Below are 18,046 nucleotides of genomic sequence, written 5' to 3' on the forward strand. Positions count from 1 at the left end.
GCTTTCCACTTTCTCAGAACTGGACTGTATAGAGGAAATTCATGTTCCAGCAGAGTATGTGGCTTCTGTTCTTACCACCCATAGAAATGAGCCCACAAGAAAGTCACTCTCCTTGAACAGATGATTTCCTTGAGTCATGTTCTGCTGTTGGACCTCTGAATAGTGACTCCTTTGAAATGTTGCCTGAATATCCAGCAGTCACACATAATGTGTGGGCAATACAAGCCACATCTGGTATGTCCTTTTAAAGTATAGGCTGTTTGTCACGTGGCCAGTGATTCAGTAAGCATATTTTGGTATTGCAAGTCTCAGAACAAGGTGTAACTCAACACCCTGCAATATTAAATCAGTATCATATCATATATCATATCTTCAATATCATTAAATCATATATCATTCTGCATTGGTGTAACATCTTTCATGTCAGATGAATCTTACTAAGATGATTTTCTTTTTTTTTATCATCCCATGACAAAATGTAAACTGTGATTGCCAAAACACTGCTTTTAGGGGACAGTAGCACTGGTAAGTTGTTTGTAGTTGAAAAGGACAAAAAAAAATGGCGTGGAAATGTGATTTCATTGCACATATTGCACATATGGTGTTTCCAAAATAGGAATATTCCTGCTCTGTGACATTACTATAAACTCTTTACTCATTTCATTGTCTGACATGCTGAAATTACTTCATTCTAATGTTGCTATTCATCAAAAATACCAAAAGTGGAGCTGAGGAGCAGTTGGAAAAATTATCATGGGTAGCAGGTGATCAAGAACAGCCTCTATGAATGTGCAATTCAATGCTGCTGCATTAGAACCCCAGATCTCCTTTCTAGGAGAGGAAAGGTGTTCCAAGGACAGGTGCCCTGTGTATATAGAGCTCCTAAACCACGTGTGAAAACACATCTGTACACAAGAGTTTATCTCTGCTTCTCCTCGTTATCACACCTATTATTTGCAGGACTCCAGATCATATTTTTATGTGTGTCACGTTAGTTTTAAATAACTCTAATCCCCAATCCAATTAAAGGTATCACCTCGAAACTGATCATTTTATTTCCTTTGAGAACAGATGCAGACTTAGTATTCAGATTAGTAAAGCAGCCACTACCAAGCTGACCTTCGTTTTATCTCTCACACTTTCATCTTATCACCTTCCTTGTCTGTAGCATGCGACTTTCAGATCTGCACTTGGTGTGCCACATCCAATCTAAATTTCCACTGGACAGGCATTCCTTAATATTAAAATTTGTAAATCTATTTTTGAGTCCTAAACGCAATATCTTAATTGGAGCAGATAAAATAAAAACATTTTATATTTTCTTTTTTTTTTAATGCATTAATAATGACAACATATTTTTTTCTTGGAACCGCTTTTGTTTAGAAACATCTCTGTGCTCCTTGTCCTCTATTAAAGAAGATGTTCTGAAAGCAGACAAAATATTGTATATTTAGCAACTCATGTCCAGAAGAATCATTTACATTAGACCCAGCCCATCCAGAGGAGCTTTTACTGCCTTACACTGCCTTTCTAAAATATAATTTTCCTCTAGACTCACTGCTCACCTTCATTCCAGCAGCCTGTTAAGTGATGGATAATTCGATTTTTTTCCCCCCTTACATCCAGTGCCACAAATGCTCTTTAAGAAGGAAAGTCTCTGTGTGATGCACAGAGAAACTTTCATGTCTTGAACTCTGTGGCTTCCTAGGTGGAATATTTTATTCCTTAGTAATGTTGTGCCCATGAATCAATTACACTTATAGCAAAGCAATCTAAAGTAGCTGATAAACAACTTTGGGATGTAAGGAACTAATCCTGCATTATATCCTGAGGGAATTGGATTAACCTGCACTATCCCCTCTATTTCTTATGTATGTCATTCTGGAGAGTTCTGAAGGAAGCAGGTTTCCAGGCCTCTGTGTTCTGATGGACTGTGTTTACAGATGCTGTAAAAAAAGCCACCTATTTTAAATCTGGTTTTTCTGCCTATAGACTGGAGAGGAGACCAAGACACAAATTCCCTTCTCTGAAGCGTTTTAAGAGTATTCAGACCTTGTTGTGTTTCTAGGGCATGTGAATATTTTGCGACGTGAAATTCAAAAATAAGAGAGAAACAAGAAAATGCAAATTCATGGCTCTTCCTTCTTTCATAGCTGCCTGTGGTGCGTTCTGTGGGAAATTCCAGAAAAAAATCTGATTTTAAAAAGCAGAATTCTTTCTGAAACTCTTCTGTTTGATGTAGCTATTCACTGCCTCTAGTGATGAACTCCTTCTAAGTCTACATTAGCTTCAGAGTATGCTTCTTTAAAAAATAACTTTCATGGAGATAAGGACATACTTCAAACATAAGACTGCCAAGAATTACTTTCCTTCCAGAAATAGGGGGTTTTATATGTTAAAATATTTTTTTCAAAGTTATTAAGAAGTTTCGTCTGTATTTGTCTTCAGTTTCTTCTACCAGAATAAGATCCTTTTAAAAAACACTTTTTAAAAAGTGTTTTTAAAAGTGTTTTTAAAAAGTGTCTGAACTATCTATATAATTATCATCTTCACTTTAAATTATATGGTAATATTAAGCATTCAGTCTTTTCAAAAATTCAAATACTAACATTCTATTCAAAATTCCATGCTTTTGTGTGCACATGCCATACCTTGGTGTTCTAAGATTGAAATTCTTATTTACTTGAGATGTTGATAATCTTCATTTGCAGCAGGTTTCCATTTAGTTATTATGCAAGGAAGATGCAATTTTTTCCCACTGACTTATTACTGTATTTACATTACCTCTCTCCTTTTAATATTTTTGTTTATGTCTTTATTAAATCACAGATGGTGCTGATTAAATTAGACCTTAAGTGATGCTTTTTTCATGATGAAATTATTTAAAGTGCATACAGATAAGGTTCATACCTACAATAATGTCCTGTACTGAGTGTACTCACTTCAAAGGATGATTAGTGAAGGAACCCATTTGAATGACACAAAAGGAATGAAACCAAGTTATAAACTGGCACTTCTGAAGGAAGAAATGAAAGCTTCCTCTCTTCCATGTCTTTCACTAGTGGTTGGATATTAGAGCAAATCAGAGGAAATCATTGCTGTCCTTGAAAGGTATTTGGGAAAGGGAAGATTCTTCTCCTCCACTCAGACAGTTCATATTTCTTTTAATGCTCTCAAGCACAGAGATTCCAGTGCTCTCACTTTGGTTCCATAATTTGGCTGGAGGTGAGTGCCAGCACACCCCTAGCTCTGGTTCACATCACTAATAGCAGTTCAAGGGTAGAATCAGGTCTTCTGGGATTTTCAGTTTCTCAGCACAGTCATTGCATTTGAAATTAAACCTTACTGCTGTGTTCACCAAAACAGAAAGAAAACCCATTTTCCCTCCCCATAATACAGTGACAACTGTATAACCACACCTTTGCTTGCTGCTTCACCTCTTCCCCTGGCCATATGTGAGCTGCAGTGCCCCTCTGCAGTACAACTGATATTTACTAATTCCCTCCACTTATTTTTTCTTTGAGAAATTAAAAGGTTCAAATGAAAAGGTTCAACCTGCAGGTGATGTTAGAGATGGCTCACAGGTGTCACCCTCCAGTGGGGGTGTGAGCCAGCAGGCTCAGGCTATGCCTGTGAGGAAACTTCACTTTCTGACCTCATTTGAGGAAGATGCTGCTGAGCTTGATCCAGAGCTTGGACTAAATGACTAGTTAGTCCTTTTCTCAGAGTGCATGCACTCCACAACAAATCCCCTTCAAAGATTAACCACTGCTGCTCACAGCTCATGATCCTAACCCAGAAATGCACCAGATGAGCTCAGGGCACGCACGTGTTTTACACCTCAGCTTGATTTCTGCAAACCAAATGTGCTGTGCCCCTTGCTCTGTTCAACAACAACCCTCCCATCTGTATTTTACACCACCTGCTGATTCCTGCAAAGCAAAATGTATTGTGCCATCTCTCAACCACAGTCCTGCACAGAAGCTGCAGCAGGAGCAGGATAACAATTGCTGCATGCAGTGGATTCTGCCCAAGAGAACACAAGAATACTCCATGCTTTTAAGGCTAATGTGTCAATGCAATGAGAACATACTGGAAATTATCACTTCAGCCTCTTGAAGCAGCAGAGCCTCAAATTCATGGAGGCAGAAGCTCACCTGGCAGTACTACTCTGCAGAACACATTTCTTTTTCAGAGTGCATTGTTTTTTAATCTTGGTTTTCTCTTTATCTTCTGAAATGGAATGTTTTATTAGTCCATCCTTAATATACAACATGGGAGCAGACTATCTACCAGAAATTTCCCTGCACCTTGTTGGCTTTGAATTTTAGTTGGTATTTTTTTGTTGAACTCAGACAACCAGTAAGTACTCCACTGATTACAGAGTGATTGATTAATTCAGGTGAATTTTAAAAGTTACACTCAGCAGTGCCACAATGGAAATCTAAGGCTGTTTGATGTACCTTGGCATGAAAAGGAAAAGGACCAAATGTCTGTTTCATGGTAATGAAAGCAAGCTTAAAAGCTGGGCAGAACATCTGGAACTTGAAAAGATTTGCAGTGAACAGAATAAAATAAAAATTGCAATCCTGGGCCCACCCCCACTGTACACAAAGTGCTGCAGTAAATTGTTCTGACCCCAAGTGCAAACTGAAAGAAAACTATTTGTGCTTTATTCTAGCTGAAGAATATAAACTGTGTCCAAAAAGGAGACGTGGAAATTTAGTTTCTTTAACCTGTGAGTTAATTGAGTTTTTTGTTGCAGTGAGCAATGATGTTAGGAGAGGATTCAATGGTATTTTGGTTTCAGGATTAGAAAATTAAAATATTAATGTAATTTAGTATTATGATCACTAAGTAGCTTGGTCGTCAGGAAATATGAAAGAAGTTGCAAGCAATTCTGTGTAAATCATTAATTAAGTCCCATTTAAAACAATCAGGCAACAATTTGTTTCATGTTCAGGAAAGAAATTTTCTGGCCAGAGAAAAGAGATTATTATTTTCAGTAATTAATGATAACCTTGACCGTATGCAGGAGCTCCTTCAGGCGTGACCAAATGATTTCTGGCAGACTGCACAGATAAATCCCTATAAAACTCCAGTCTCAGAGAAAGTTTTCATGAATTACATTGAACTTTGAGGACATACCTCCCAGTTTCATGGAAAAACAACCCTCTCTCTCGAGATATCCCTTCAAAAATCCTTTATACATATATTCTATTGATTAGTGAAATTCAGTGTAAAATTAAACATTAGCGGAGTTGGTTTTACTCACTGCCAACACCATGACCTTTACTAAAAGTTGAAGCATTGCCTCTTTAATCTGTATCTGAGAAGACGTGCCCAAAACTATTGAAAATAGTTATTTATATCTTCATTAACTCAATCTAATTTCTCTTTCCAAAATAAAATTCACCCAGTAGCAGAACCCAAACACTAACCTGAAGGAGCTGTTTAGAAAGCCCTGGAAAAAAATGACATTTTGTTCCAATTCCCCTTCTTGTTTGTTTGAAGCCTAGGCTGTGCATGGCACACAGAATCATAGACTGGCTTAGGCTGGAAGGGACCTGAAAGATCACAAAGATGTTTTTTCTGCTTTTATTTCTGCCTTCTCTTGAACACCAAAAAAAATTGTACTGAGGTTTGGTTCTCTTATTTCACTCACTGTCTGCTGCAATGTTTGATGTTACAGCCTGAGCAATGGTTCCTGTTTCTCCATGGCATTACTCAGGTATTCTTTCTACATTCACTTACCTGTTGGCAGGTATCAAAAATTCAGTCTTTCATCTGGATTAGGTATATTCTCATCATGAGGAATATCAGAAAACTGTCCTGTCAAGGTCCTGTTTTCTTTCTCACCATTGGTCTTTTCACTACTGATATTCCTTTATCCAATACTTTATCTTGATCTATCAGATTTTTTTTTTAATGGGTTTGGACATTAAGCCAATTTCTTTTGACCTTTTCCCCTCATTTCTCATTTTAAAGCTCTTCTTATCAGCCATAAAAGCCTGGATGTCAGAAGGCAGTTTTCCCAGATAGTCAGATGGAATCCAACCTTTAAAATCTGCCTCTTTTAGCAAACATATCCCACTGGCAAAGTATTCCCAAGCCTGCTTTAACGCTGATATTTGAGTAATCTGTTGCTCATCACTACATCATACACCCTATCTCCCTCTGTAGTGACAAGAAAAAAATTCAGAGTAGTCACTAAAATGAGACATAATTAACTCAAAAGTAAGTGATGATATTTCTGAGTTTGAGATACACTGCAAAATCAAACTGCTGTGAAAGTTTGGTGCAACTCCCTGTAGAAGAGGCAGACTCGTTGCTGGTAACATTTTACTGTGATAGAATCATGGAATACCTTCAGGCTGGAAGGGATCTCAAGGATCATTTGGTCCAACCTTTTTGGCAAAAGCATGGCCTTGAAAAGATGGCCCAGCACCCTGTCCAGCTGCATCTTAAAATTGTCCAGCACCGAGGAGTTCACTGCTTCCCTGGAGAGGTTATTCTAGCGACTGACTGTTCTCATTGTGAAATATTTTCCTCTTGTGTCCACTCAGAATCTCCCCAGCAGTACTTTGTACCCATTTCCTCTCATCTTTTCCACATGACACCTTGTAAAAAGGGAGTCACCATCTTCTTTGTGTCCCCCTTTAAATACTGGAACATGGAAATAAGGTCTCTCCTCAGTCTTCTTTCCTCACAGCCAGGCAAATCCAAGTCTCTCAGCCTTTCCTAATGGGGCAGCTTCCTGTTCCAGGATCATCTTTGTGGCCTCTGTCTGGACCTTTTCCAGCCTGTCCAGATCTTTTTGGCACAGTGCCACATCTTTATATTAAAAAAAATAAATTATGAAGTTGCAGGTTCTGCACTGAAAAAAATCCTTTATATAACAAGAAAGCTGTGTTTTGATCAATCCTTGCAACTTTACTTATCTCACTTCATCTTCATCACTGTCATTATCTGGCAAACAAAAATTGCTCCAGAGCCCTACGAAGGTTATTTTAGAAGACCTGGTTATTTTAAATTATTTGAAATCTATTATATTCAATTTTGGTGAGGGCAAAAGTGAGTCTGGACTGTTTCTTGTGTTTTAAGAAGCTCTGGGCTCCTGCAAAAGTCGTTCATGGTGAATTATCTCTTTGCAGGATGCTCATTCAGGTCATGGCCAAGACACACCCGAGAGGATACGAGGCTCTGCAGTGATTATATAACCTCTCTTGGCAGAATGTTTTCTAATCATGAAATGACCTCACAAGTGAATTTTTGGTTTCAACTAACAGATCACAGCACAAAGCACAATATGTAGAAGAAAGGGGGCATGGAAGCTACAAGCACAGCCTCCTGAAAGAAGGGGGAGGGCCACTGAAAGGCAAAGAGGAATTGATGGTGCTTGAGCTTGCAACAGCAGAGTCAAAAGCAGGGGAGTGTAAAGTATCCCTGGCAGTTCTGGAACACTGAACCTAAACTAGATTTCTTTAAAATCAATGGAGAAACGTGCTAAATGCAGGAGTCACTGGACTATCTCACAATGCTTGTGCTCAGAAGAACAATGTCCTTAAAAGCTCATTCATTTCAGATTTACTGTAGTGTCATTGCACTAATTTCAACAAAGCAATTTTCGACCAGGAATCAAGCATACCCACTTTATGCTAATGTAGAGATTTGATTAGCTGGCTTTCAGGATCTCTCTCTGTTTCTAGGAAGGACTGAAACTCTTCTATTTTCTTTCCTCAGGCATCCTTTCCAATCTAATTCATATTTGACAAACGATACGAGAAATCAATTGTGTGTAGTATACATTGCATAATGACCCGCAAAGTTCCTAAAACAGTTGTGCCTGCTCCAGAGCAGTTATTCAGGATTCTGTACACAATTCTTTGGCACTGTTACACCTGGACAAGTGCCACGGAAAACATGGCTCTGTAAAACAGAGGCAAACCAAATGGGATGATGAATCTGTGCTCGTGTCACTTCTAAGTCGCCTCCTATCCTACACAGTCACAAACAAATCAGGATTTATTCTGAACTTTCCCATTGTATTTAGGAAAAGAGGAACAGAGTGATATTACAAGCTGGGACTATTCAACTCTTACAAACATGAGGACTGTACCCTGTGCCTGTACCATTCCCACATCCACAGCCTTGAGGAGATTTTAGTGGCATGTTTGGATTTTTCATGATTTCATAGAGCGCTCCTTACTGTCTCAGGTTTAGCTGGGAGTGTATTCTATTCCCATCTATTAAAGGTGGGCAGTTCTGTTCATTGGGCAGTTTTCTTTATCTCTCCCACAGCCAATCCTCCCTCCAGGAGATCTCTTCTGTTCATGGCCACTGAGTGTCCCTGCATGGCTGAGAAAATTCCATCATCCCATGGGGAGATGCTCTGCCCAGGGGAGGAGCCAAGCATTCCTACCTGGATACAATCTGACCTTTGGAACACCACAGCAGCCTTTGCCCACTGCATTCCCAGAGGAGCAGCTTTCTTCCCCACTGCATTCCCAGAGGAGCAGCTTTCTTCCCCACTGCATTCCCAGAGGAGCAGCTTTCTTCTCCACTGCATTCCCAGAGGGAGCCCAGGCCCATCTCCAGCAGCCCTGGAGCTTCAGAGGAAAATTCCACTCTTGTCCAGGATCCCTGCTCCAGCAGAAGCACAGCTGGCACTGCAGGAGGGCTGAGCCACCATGGGGAATGGGACTGCTGCCACCACCCTGACTCACATGGGGTCAGGGCATGTTCTGACTCTGGCAGTGTTGGTTTTTTGTACTATTACATTTGTATTTTAAATTTTCCTAGTAAAGAACTGTTATTCCTACTCCCATATCTTTGCCTGAGAGCCTTTTAATTCCAAAACTAGAATAATTTTGAGGGAGGAGGTTTACATTTTCCATTTCAGGGGTGGCTCCTGCCTTCCTTGAACAGACGCCTGTATTTTCAAACTTACCTCTGCCTTGGCATGCGGATGAGGGGCTGTTTGTGGCACCTCTTGCTGAGGCTGAAGAGTTTGTGCACCGTTCTCTGGGCCTTGAGGAAGAGTTGCTTCATGCTGCTTTCCAGCTGCTCATAGCGCCGTTGGAAATTAGAATCCATTGTCCACAAATGCATCACAGCAGATGTGTTCAGGAAATAATTCATAGGCAGCCTCTTCATAAATAATTTGAATTCGTCTGAAAGAAAATAATAATTAATAGTCTTTAATTATGTGGCTATGGTTATTCTTGCAGCAGAAATTAACTTTTAATTTGTTTTTTCTCAAACCAATTTTCATAGATGCAATGTTTTGAAATTTTAAAATTGAGCTCTTTTTAAAATTTGAAAATTTTAAAATTTTAACTCTTTGAAACTAGAAAGGTGACTACATTTTTATGGGTAATATTAGAATAAAGCCAACAAAATCCAGTATTTATATAATTTTAAAATTAATATTAAAGCCAATACAAGCATTGTCCTTATTTCTCAGCCTGGGTAATATGAAGATTAAGTAAGAATCAGAGTTTCTTACCTTCAAATCTGGGATCTGAAAGCAAATGTGCGTTTAATGATCAATGTTTATTGACTCGTTTGAAGAACATCAGAATCTGTCTTAAAAGAAGTATATTCTAATACTTAGGACATGCCAGTAAATGTGATTTTACAGGCCATTGCTCTTATATATATGTTATTTCACCCCGACACAAGCCATTAAATTAGACTTTCATAAGTATTTACAATTAAAATGGAGCCTTTCAAAGCATTTTATGGTACTTCAAAATTTTATGACACTTCAAAAATGTTCCCATATAACTTCTTTTTTGTCTCTAAAGTGGCAGGAAAAAGTTCTTCAATCACAAGGTCATTGTTACTGTGAACATGCCATGTTTTGTGACTCGTTCTGGTAGCTCAGTCCACACAAGATGTGCAGACAGAATTTTATTAAAAGAGTTTTATGAATCAGGGAGTTTGTTTCCATAAGTAGGATGATGTATATGAACCTAAATAAACTACCATTAAAAGGGCTCCAGATACTGGGGAAATATATGAGAACAAGTGGCACGCTTGAATGCACATGTTTATCCTTTTTCTTTCTTGTTTTTGTGTATCAGTATGTTTCCCTGCCTGCCCTTCTGCCTGCTGCTATCTTCCCACCCTTCACAATCCATTTTTTTTTTCAGCTTGTTCCTGCAATGAAGTCACTCATCCCACAGTTTGGCTTTCACCCTGCCAGATGCTCCTTTTGGATAGTTTATATTTCAGCAGACTATGTGAAAGCAAAGATCCCGCTGCCTGAAGTAGCCTCCCTCTTCAAACAAAAATAATCAGAATATTTAACATTGGTGCAGTTTTAGGTTGCTCATGGAAGAGGGTTGATTGGGGAAAATGTCCACTCGCATCAAATAATACTCCATTAACTTCCTTGTTCATAAGTCTTTTGATTTAGCTTTACTTTAGGTTTTTTAACATTTTTACACAAAGCAGGAAAAAATATTTTCTTTTTTATGGATGGAGAGAAAAAGATCTTTTGTAAATAACCTGTAGTGGCCCTTGACCAGATCCTGAAGGACACAGGGCAGTGATGGAATACAACAGTCCCACTTCAGCAGACTATTTTCTGTGATGGGTGAATGTGGATATTCTCAGCTCAATCAGAGAGAAAGAGAAAAGTTTTTCTAATCAGGCAAGAGCCTGGGAAGCAGTTAAGAAAAAATATAAGTAATTCTCTAATCTATCTTGTTGTTCACATTGTTTATAAATATGTTCTGCCACTGTGTGTCATTCACTGCACACCAATGGTGTGAGATGTTTTTACTCTAAAACCAATAAAATTAGTCTGCACGATGTTCTCTATATATAGAACAGTACATTTAAAATAAATCAGTTCATTCTCTTTACCTTCTAACTTAGAGTCTTTCGTTCCCATCCTGCTCAACAGTGACAGGTGAACACTCATGACAAAACAAAAAGCATTGAAAGGTCTTCTTGAAGGTAGAAAATTGAAATCAAGGGGCAAATATGATGATTGTATGTTTAATAAATTTTTTTTAATAATTCCTCTGGGAATGTGTTGTTCATTTTGGCCTCATGCCTTCATCTTTGCACAGCCCCTCTGCTGTCCTTAGGGCATGAGGGAAAAGAACTGTTTCTTTATCTTATCAACTATTTGGAGCCTTTTATCTTTTGCTTTTTCCCTTCCTTAATTTTGTCTAAGTTGGTTTTATCCTCTGTCCAGGAAGAATGTTCATTCCTGGGTGTACAGCTAACAATTTGAATTAATGGGAATATTTAATAAATTCTACATTAACAGATGAGCATCTCTGTGAATCTTAGTGTCGTTTTGGGATAGACGGTTCTGTTTTCTCCTTCCCAAGTGATAATTATTCCTTCCTCAGAATAAGAGAATAATTTGGGTCAGAAAGGACATTTATAGTCTAACCCTGACTGCAGTGAGCTTCTCTAGTTTAGGTTTCTCAGAGCCCAGTCCAACTTTACCAACCTCTGATTCCTTTTTGGAAATGCCATAACATTCTTTTTAGTTTTAAGCAGCTTTAGTCATGGGTTTGTTCCCCTTTGCCAAGGGGGAGGGGAGCTGGGCTCTGTTGTTGGTTTAATCTTTAAACCACCAAGGCTTTGGGTCAGGCTGGGCAGGGCCTGATAAGCTTCATCAAACAAAAAGGGACTTTTGGAGGTGTGGGATTTTAAAATTTACGTGTTGGGAATCTAGAAGATATGGAGGAGGTAATCAGACATTAATCAGACATTAATCTGATTACAATCTCCCTGGTAAAGTTGGAGTCTCTCTCTCTGAGAGCAGAATGTTAAGGGAGCCACAGCACTAGACCAAATGAGCATGAAAGGCAAAGGGATCAGTATCCAATAGCAGATCACACACTAACTAATGAAAAGAATGATGTAACATAGAACCAAAGAATTCTTTGTTTTCTGTTAATGTACAGAATGTGCAAAGTCCTGTAATGGACATGTGTAGTTGGAGTGATTTCCAGTGCACATCCTGGCCAGAATAAAGGAATGCCTGACTCACTGGCAGCTCAAAGACAGTGTCAGAGAGTTTAGTTCCTTCCTGAGCTCAGTGACATCCTCACACTGCCCTTCCCAGCCCTCAGTCCCTCCCAGGTCTACACAGAAGGTGATATCTGGCTTCTCCCAGTGGCTTGGTAAAGCCTTACAAGTCTAAAAGACTTAAAAATATTAAAAATGCTAATTAAAAAAAAAAATAATAGGAAGTAAGGTTAACTGAGCTGATACGAAGTCCTGTACAAAGTACAGATCTGCAGCTTGTAAAAACCAGACAAATTCTACCAGATTTAGAGAGCTGAGGGTATATATGTATAGAAATATATACTCTGACACCTTTGGGGGGGATGAAATCCCAAAGCCACATTCCTGACTACCTGCTTAATTCCTAAGACCTCGTTTCCCTTCTGCCTCCTCCGAGGTAAAGCTGGTAAAGCTCCTTAAAATGAGCTTCGTGAAGCCAAAACAAAGGCAACTCCCTCAGGAAACAACAGGCTCAGGGGATGCCTTTTTAGCCCTCTCATTGCTCTAACCACGTATTTAAGGAATGTTGTCACTTTGCTGTCCTCTGCTCGATGGCACTAATCTCTACAGCTAACAACTGCTCCATGCAGTGTTTAGAAGTGATAAGGAAGGTTTACGCTCCTCAGCTTGCAGTGCAACAGCATTTCCAATCAGAAAATGTTTTTTTCTCCCTGTAACAAACATCATCTTTGACTACCCTTGTGCCCTGTCTGATCCTGCTAATGAGCTCCATAATGCAGGTGGAGGAGAGACAGAGATAAAATGAACATGGTTACATAGTGCCTGCTGCATTAAAAAAAAAAAAAAAAAAAATAATAAGAAGAAGAAGATAATGTGCCCATATCTTAAACAGACACATTTCATGATCTGTGAAACTACAACATGAACTCCTAACACTGAGAGATGATTAAACTATTACACTCTAATCAACACACGGTGCCAGCCATTCCTGAGGATTAACAGCCAGTATTACAGTCCCAGGGGCCACAGAAATTGATACTTTAATTCATAAAATCAGGGAATATCCTGAGCTGGGAAGGACCCACATGGATCATCGAATCCAACCCCTGGCCCTGCACAGGACAACCCCAAAAATCAGATCATGATTCTTGATACCACATAAAATCTGGTTATAGCGCTTCCTTTTTATTTTCACGTGGGTAGTACACTCAATATGATTTTATATATTCTTAATTAATCGCAAATAAGGTAAAAAAGGTAAAACATTATATGCAGTGGTGGGTAAGCAAGATCATTTTCTGGCTGGTTGTGTCTCTTTTCACTTCTCCTTTCTGCCAGGTAAATCTTCCTTGTGTCAACAGTGCCTGGAGATGGAAATGGCATCCCATATTTCAGTGGGAAAGAATAAATGAGAAAGATCATAATGGGAGCAAACATTCCTGCTGAAATCAGGTGAATATCAGACATATTTAGGCTGTGAGAAATACCTAGAGCTGCAGAGATGTAAATTGGATCCTCAGTGTTATTTGGTGCAGGGCTCAGTGCTGGGTCCAGTGGTTGCCACTCTGCAGACAGAGCAGGCTAAGGCCAGAAAAATCCAGGAAGCCTCATCCAAGGATCTGACAGTGCTCTGCTGCAAGGGACAAAGGTGCCTGCTTCTGGGGATTTGTGAAGGAGTTTTGAATAAGTTAGAGATGGGGCTTCTGAGTTGTTTTTGTTGATGTAGTTTATTTTCTTATCTTCTACATAAGTAGGAAGTGTAAGTTCAGCTCACATCTTTAGAGCATGGTTCAGAAAGTCACAAGACTCCTAGTTACATGACTTTTTAAGGATTTGTTGACAAATAAAACACTACTAACAAGGATATATGTTTTTGACTTAATCTTTAAATATTTAGTCTTGTGGATTTATGTTACAGAGTAAGCTTTCTTAGCTAATTATGTTATGACAAATTTACAGTACTGCATTCTGAGCTCCTTGTTTACCTTTGTAACTACTTTTATTTCTATATCTTAAACTCTGAGACTCTAAACTTTTTTTTATTCAGCTTAACATGTCTCTGCTTTAAATTATAAATCCACATTCTCGCTTCTAGCACCTAAGTTTGGGAGCCTTTTCCAAGGTCTCAGATCAAATCTTGTGTTTAATCCTAAGCTTTGGCTTACAGACCCAAAGTTCTGAGAGCTCCCTGCATTTCAGATTCCAGCACCTGCTCTCTGTTGGAAGAGAACAGGAGCCCTGATCTCTCTGCTGTGAATATTTTGATTTTCCCTGGTATATTGCTACAAGGCCTGTATAAGACTGTCCCACCTACACAGCACAGTTCTGATTTTGTTTATTTGAGTGGTTTGTGGAACTCCTCCAGGCTGCCAAAATGTTTTGGGTTAGCTTGTTTCCTAAGATCCCTTGTTGAGGGATCCTTGGAAGTCAATGGATTTATACCTGCTTGAGGATTTAGAACACCAGGTGTCCCAGACTGAGAAGCAAGATGTATTCCATTGGCCATCTGTATGGCAGTTGTCTTCTGTTAATTGGGCAGTTTTCTTTATCTCTTCCACAACCAGTCCTCTCTCAGGGGAGACATCTGCTGATAATGGGTCATTGAATGTCACTGCATGACTGGTAAGAACTAGAACATCCCATTGTGAGATGCCTCGCCCAGAGGGAGGAGCCAAGCATTCCTACCTGGATATAATCTGAGTTTTGGGACACCAGACTCAGCCTTTTCTGCTGGATTCCCAAGAGGAACAGCTGAGTTTTTCCACTGCATCTTCAAAGGAAGACTACACCCTTCTACAGGATCACTGCTCCGAAAGAACCACGCCTGACACTCCAGGAGGACTGCAGCCATTCCAATTTGGACTGCTACCAACACCCTGACTAAAACGGTGTCAGGTTGTATTCTGACTCTGTCAGTGGTTTTCCTTTTGTATTGTTGGATGGATTTTGTTTCTTTTCCTTTTTCCTAATAAATTGTATTTCTGACTTGGAGTCTCTCACTGGTTTTGCTTACAAACCAGAACACCAGGTTATTAGAGGTGCTGCAGGCTGACATCCGACAGCAGTGTCATGCTGGAAATATGAAAATACCAAATTTTACCATGCACTTTTGTATCTTATTTACTTTAGAATAAACAGAGCAATTCCAGGACTGAGCTTGGAAACTGTCATTCCTGAAATTTCCTTTTAAATCATATAGGCACTCTTTCCCCAGTCAGTGTAACAGAGATCAGCTCAGGACTAAGGACGTTGGAGCAATTTCCTCCTCACAGCCCAGACACACTCTGCACAAAGGCAGGGAAGAGCCTGAGCCTGTGCAGTCAGGGCAGCAGGAGCAGGAGCTCCTTTGAGCCATGGCTTGTGCCTAGGGAAGTCTCAGAGATGTGCTTATGGAATACTAGAACTCCTAAGTAAATAGGAAAGTTCAAATTTGACATGGATTTCTATCAAAGGAAATAGAATACTGGGGGTTTTCCCCCTGCTGGTTCTTATTATGGCTGAAATAGATAACAACATACATGTGACAATAATTAAGTGAGGTGAAAATCTATGTACAATTTAGGACAACATAAAGCATAGTTTGAAAATAATCTGCATTTGGTGATATGCTAAGGAAAAAATTGTTTCATAGCAAAATAACTCTCAAGTAATTTCAGCCACCTTCTTTCAATGGCAGTTTCTGGGGAGATGACATTCCATCAAGCATCATTCTGTTGTTTAACTTAATGTCATATTTTCTGATGAGCCATTTTATCCCAAATGAAATAATATAATCTTATGGAAACAAAACTTTCAGCATTGGAAATTACAGCATGGTGCTTCAGTAAATATATAATCCTGTCTAATTGTGGATTACATCATCTACCCAAAATCAATTTTAATTTTTTTAAACAATATTGAAACCCTAAAAAAGCAGTCATATTTTATGGGCAAAAGCAGCCTAAAAATAACTGAAAAAATGTAAGAGCCTGTTGTTGACTGAAACATACTATTCACAATTTTATGTAGCCTATGTGTTTTCTAATATTAATAAGGATTTGGATTTTAGAGGTTTTTTTCATTTAACAAAGTTCAGTAAAAATATGTGTATAGGAGAAAACCCTTTTTTTGACATTATCATGTCAAAATCTACCATTAGAGAGCAATTGTAATGAGCTGTTTTGTCATTTCTCTAAATAAGGCTTTAAGGAAATATTTTTCTCCCTTAAAAACCTGTACATCAGTCATTCGTACACACATCCTCTTTTTTAGTCAAGTTCTTTAACTTGCTCTAGAGGTATTAAAATTCTGCCATCACAGTCTAGAAGTGAGTAATACCTCATGCAAAAACTGTTCTGCTTTGGCTCTGACAAAATGTTACAGTGGTATTAAGGCAAACTAGCAAAAATCAACTGGTCTTTAACACATGAGGGTGTGATGGTGTCTGAACAAGCAATGATATCGACTGATGTGCTGCTCCAAGTCAGAGTGCTGCAGACAGCTTCAAAATTAGCTCAAGTGAATTCTTGTTCTCCACTGCATTTCCTCTTTTCTCACTCTCATAGTGTGAATTGCAAATGATCACTCCTCTGTACAAAGCACTGCTCCTTCAGGAAGCCAGCTCACTTCTTCAACCAGAGTTCTGGGATCAGATGTTAAGTCAGACTTGTTATTTCCTTGGGCACTCTGTAGTCCAAGGAGAGATGATCTTGTGCTTCAAGCATGTCAACTCTGAAATCAGATTAACTTTCTCAGAGCTTGCTCCAGTCAGGATTTGGAATCTGCTGCAGTCAAGGCTCAAGTGCCCTTATGGGGAATAAATTTCTCCATATCCCCAGTGTGAATCCCTCTCGTTTCACTTGATGCCTGTTGTCTCTCCCCACACAGAGCCTGGCTCTCTTTCCCCTCCCTGCAGACAAGGTGGCTGCTCTGTGTTCTCTGAGGTCTCCATGCCCAAGGCTGACCAACCCCTCTTGGGGCCTCTCCTCTCAGGGCAGCTTCTCCAGCCCCCACCTCTCTGGTGACATCCCTGACCACACTCCAGCTTCCTGATGTCTTTCCTGTACTGTGGAGCCCCAAAGTGGATGCAGCATCTGAATGTGGTCCAAAAAGTACTGAGGCTAATCCCCTCCTTGATCTCCTGGTCCCTCCTTTGTAGCACCCAAAATGTGGCCTTGGTGCTGTCAGGCCACTTCATCCTCTGCCCCAGGAACCTTCCAGCAGGGCTGCTCCTGGCCAGGCAGATCCAGCCCCAGCTGTTGCTTTGCCTGTCCAGAGCAGAATTTCTCTTTTTGCCCTGTTGAACTTCACCGGGTCCTCCTTGTCCTGGTCCACCAGCTTGTCCAGCTCCCCCTGTATGCCAGCCCTGACCTTGAATATTTCTGTCTCACTCCTTCAAACTGGCAGCATCTGCAAATTTGATAAGAGGGCACTTTCTCCAAGTAATTGCTGAAGAAAGTAAAGAGAACAAGTCCTGGGACAGACCCTGGCTGTATTGAACTTGCCACCAGTTTTCACATAGGATGTGTGACCCTCTAACCCTTTTCCTCACAGGCCTGAACACTGTGTGACTCCTGATGCATTCCCAGTTGTGCCATTCCCCCTCCCATCCATGAGATGACATTCCAGAGGCATGTGCCTGTAATAATGCCTTTCCAGATTACTGCCCAACAGATGAAAATCTACTTAAGGAACTCAAAACTTTACATTAAATTAAAAAAAAAAAAAATCAGCTGCAGTTTTAATTCGTTCCTGTAGTGTTTTTCCTTCAAGGTAACCTGTCTCCTTGTCTCTGCTAATCATTTGCCTACACCTGGTTTTAATAGGACTCCAGCCTTCCTTTGGCACAATTCCTTCTATCAGGAAGCCAAAGTAAACAGATAATGTTGCATAAGGGAAAGCAGTGACAATCACAACAAACAAGAATATTCAGACCAGAAGCTCTCCTTGAAAAAAACCTTAGGAAATATCTCTAGTAGCTCCAGAAGTTTATTTCCCTACAGAAACAGTAACACGGAGCAGCAAAGTCAGCCAGCCCTGCTGTGTGTCCATTTCAGGGGTGATTATC

The 18,046-nt window shown here is 39.7% G+C and overlaps 1 protein-coding gene across 3 annotated transcripts in view; it reads right to left on the reverse strand.

Moving 5' to 3' along the window:
- BRINP3 (BMP/retinoic acid inducible neural specific 3) overlaps positions 1-18,046 on the reverse strand; it is a 200,321-nt gene that overhangs the window by 28,085 nt on the left and 154,190 nt on the right. For all 3 annotated transcript variants that reach the window (XM_053951027.1, XM_053951025.1, XM_053951026.1), the window contains one exon: positions 8,951-9,173. In XM_053951027.1, the coding sequence (XP_053807002.1) occupies positions 8,951-9,173 (223 nt within the window). The remainder of the gene's footprint in view (positions 1-8,950; positions 9,174-18,046) is intronic.

This window comes from Vidua chalybeata, chromosome 9 (genome assembly GCF_026979565.1).
Source record: "Vidua chalybeata isolate OUT-0048 chromosome 9, bVidCha1 merged haplotype, whole genome shotgun sequence".
NCBI classification, from domain to species: domain Eukaryota; kingdom Metazoa; phylum Chordata; class Aves; order Passeriformes; family Viduidae; genus Vidua; species Vidua chalybeata.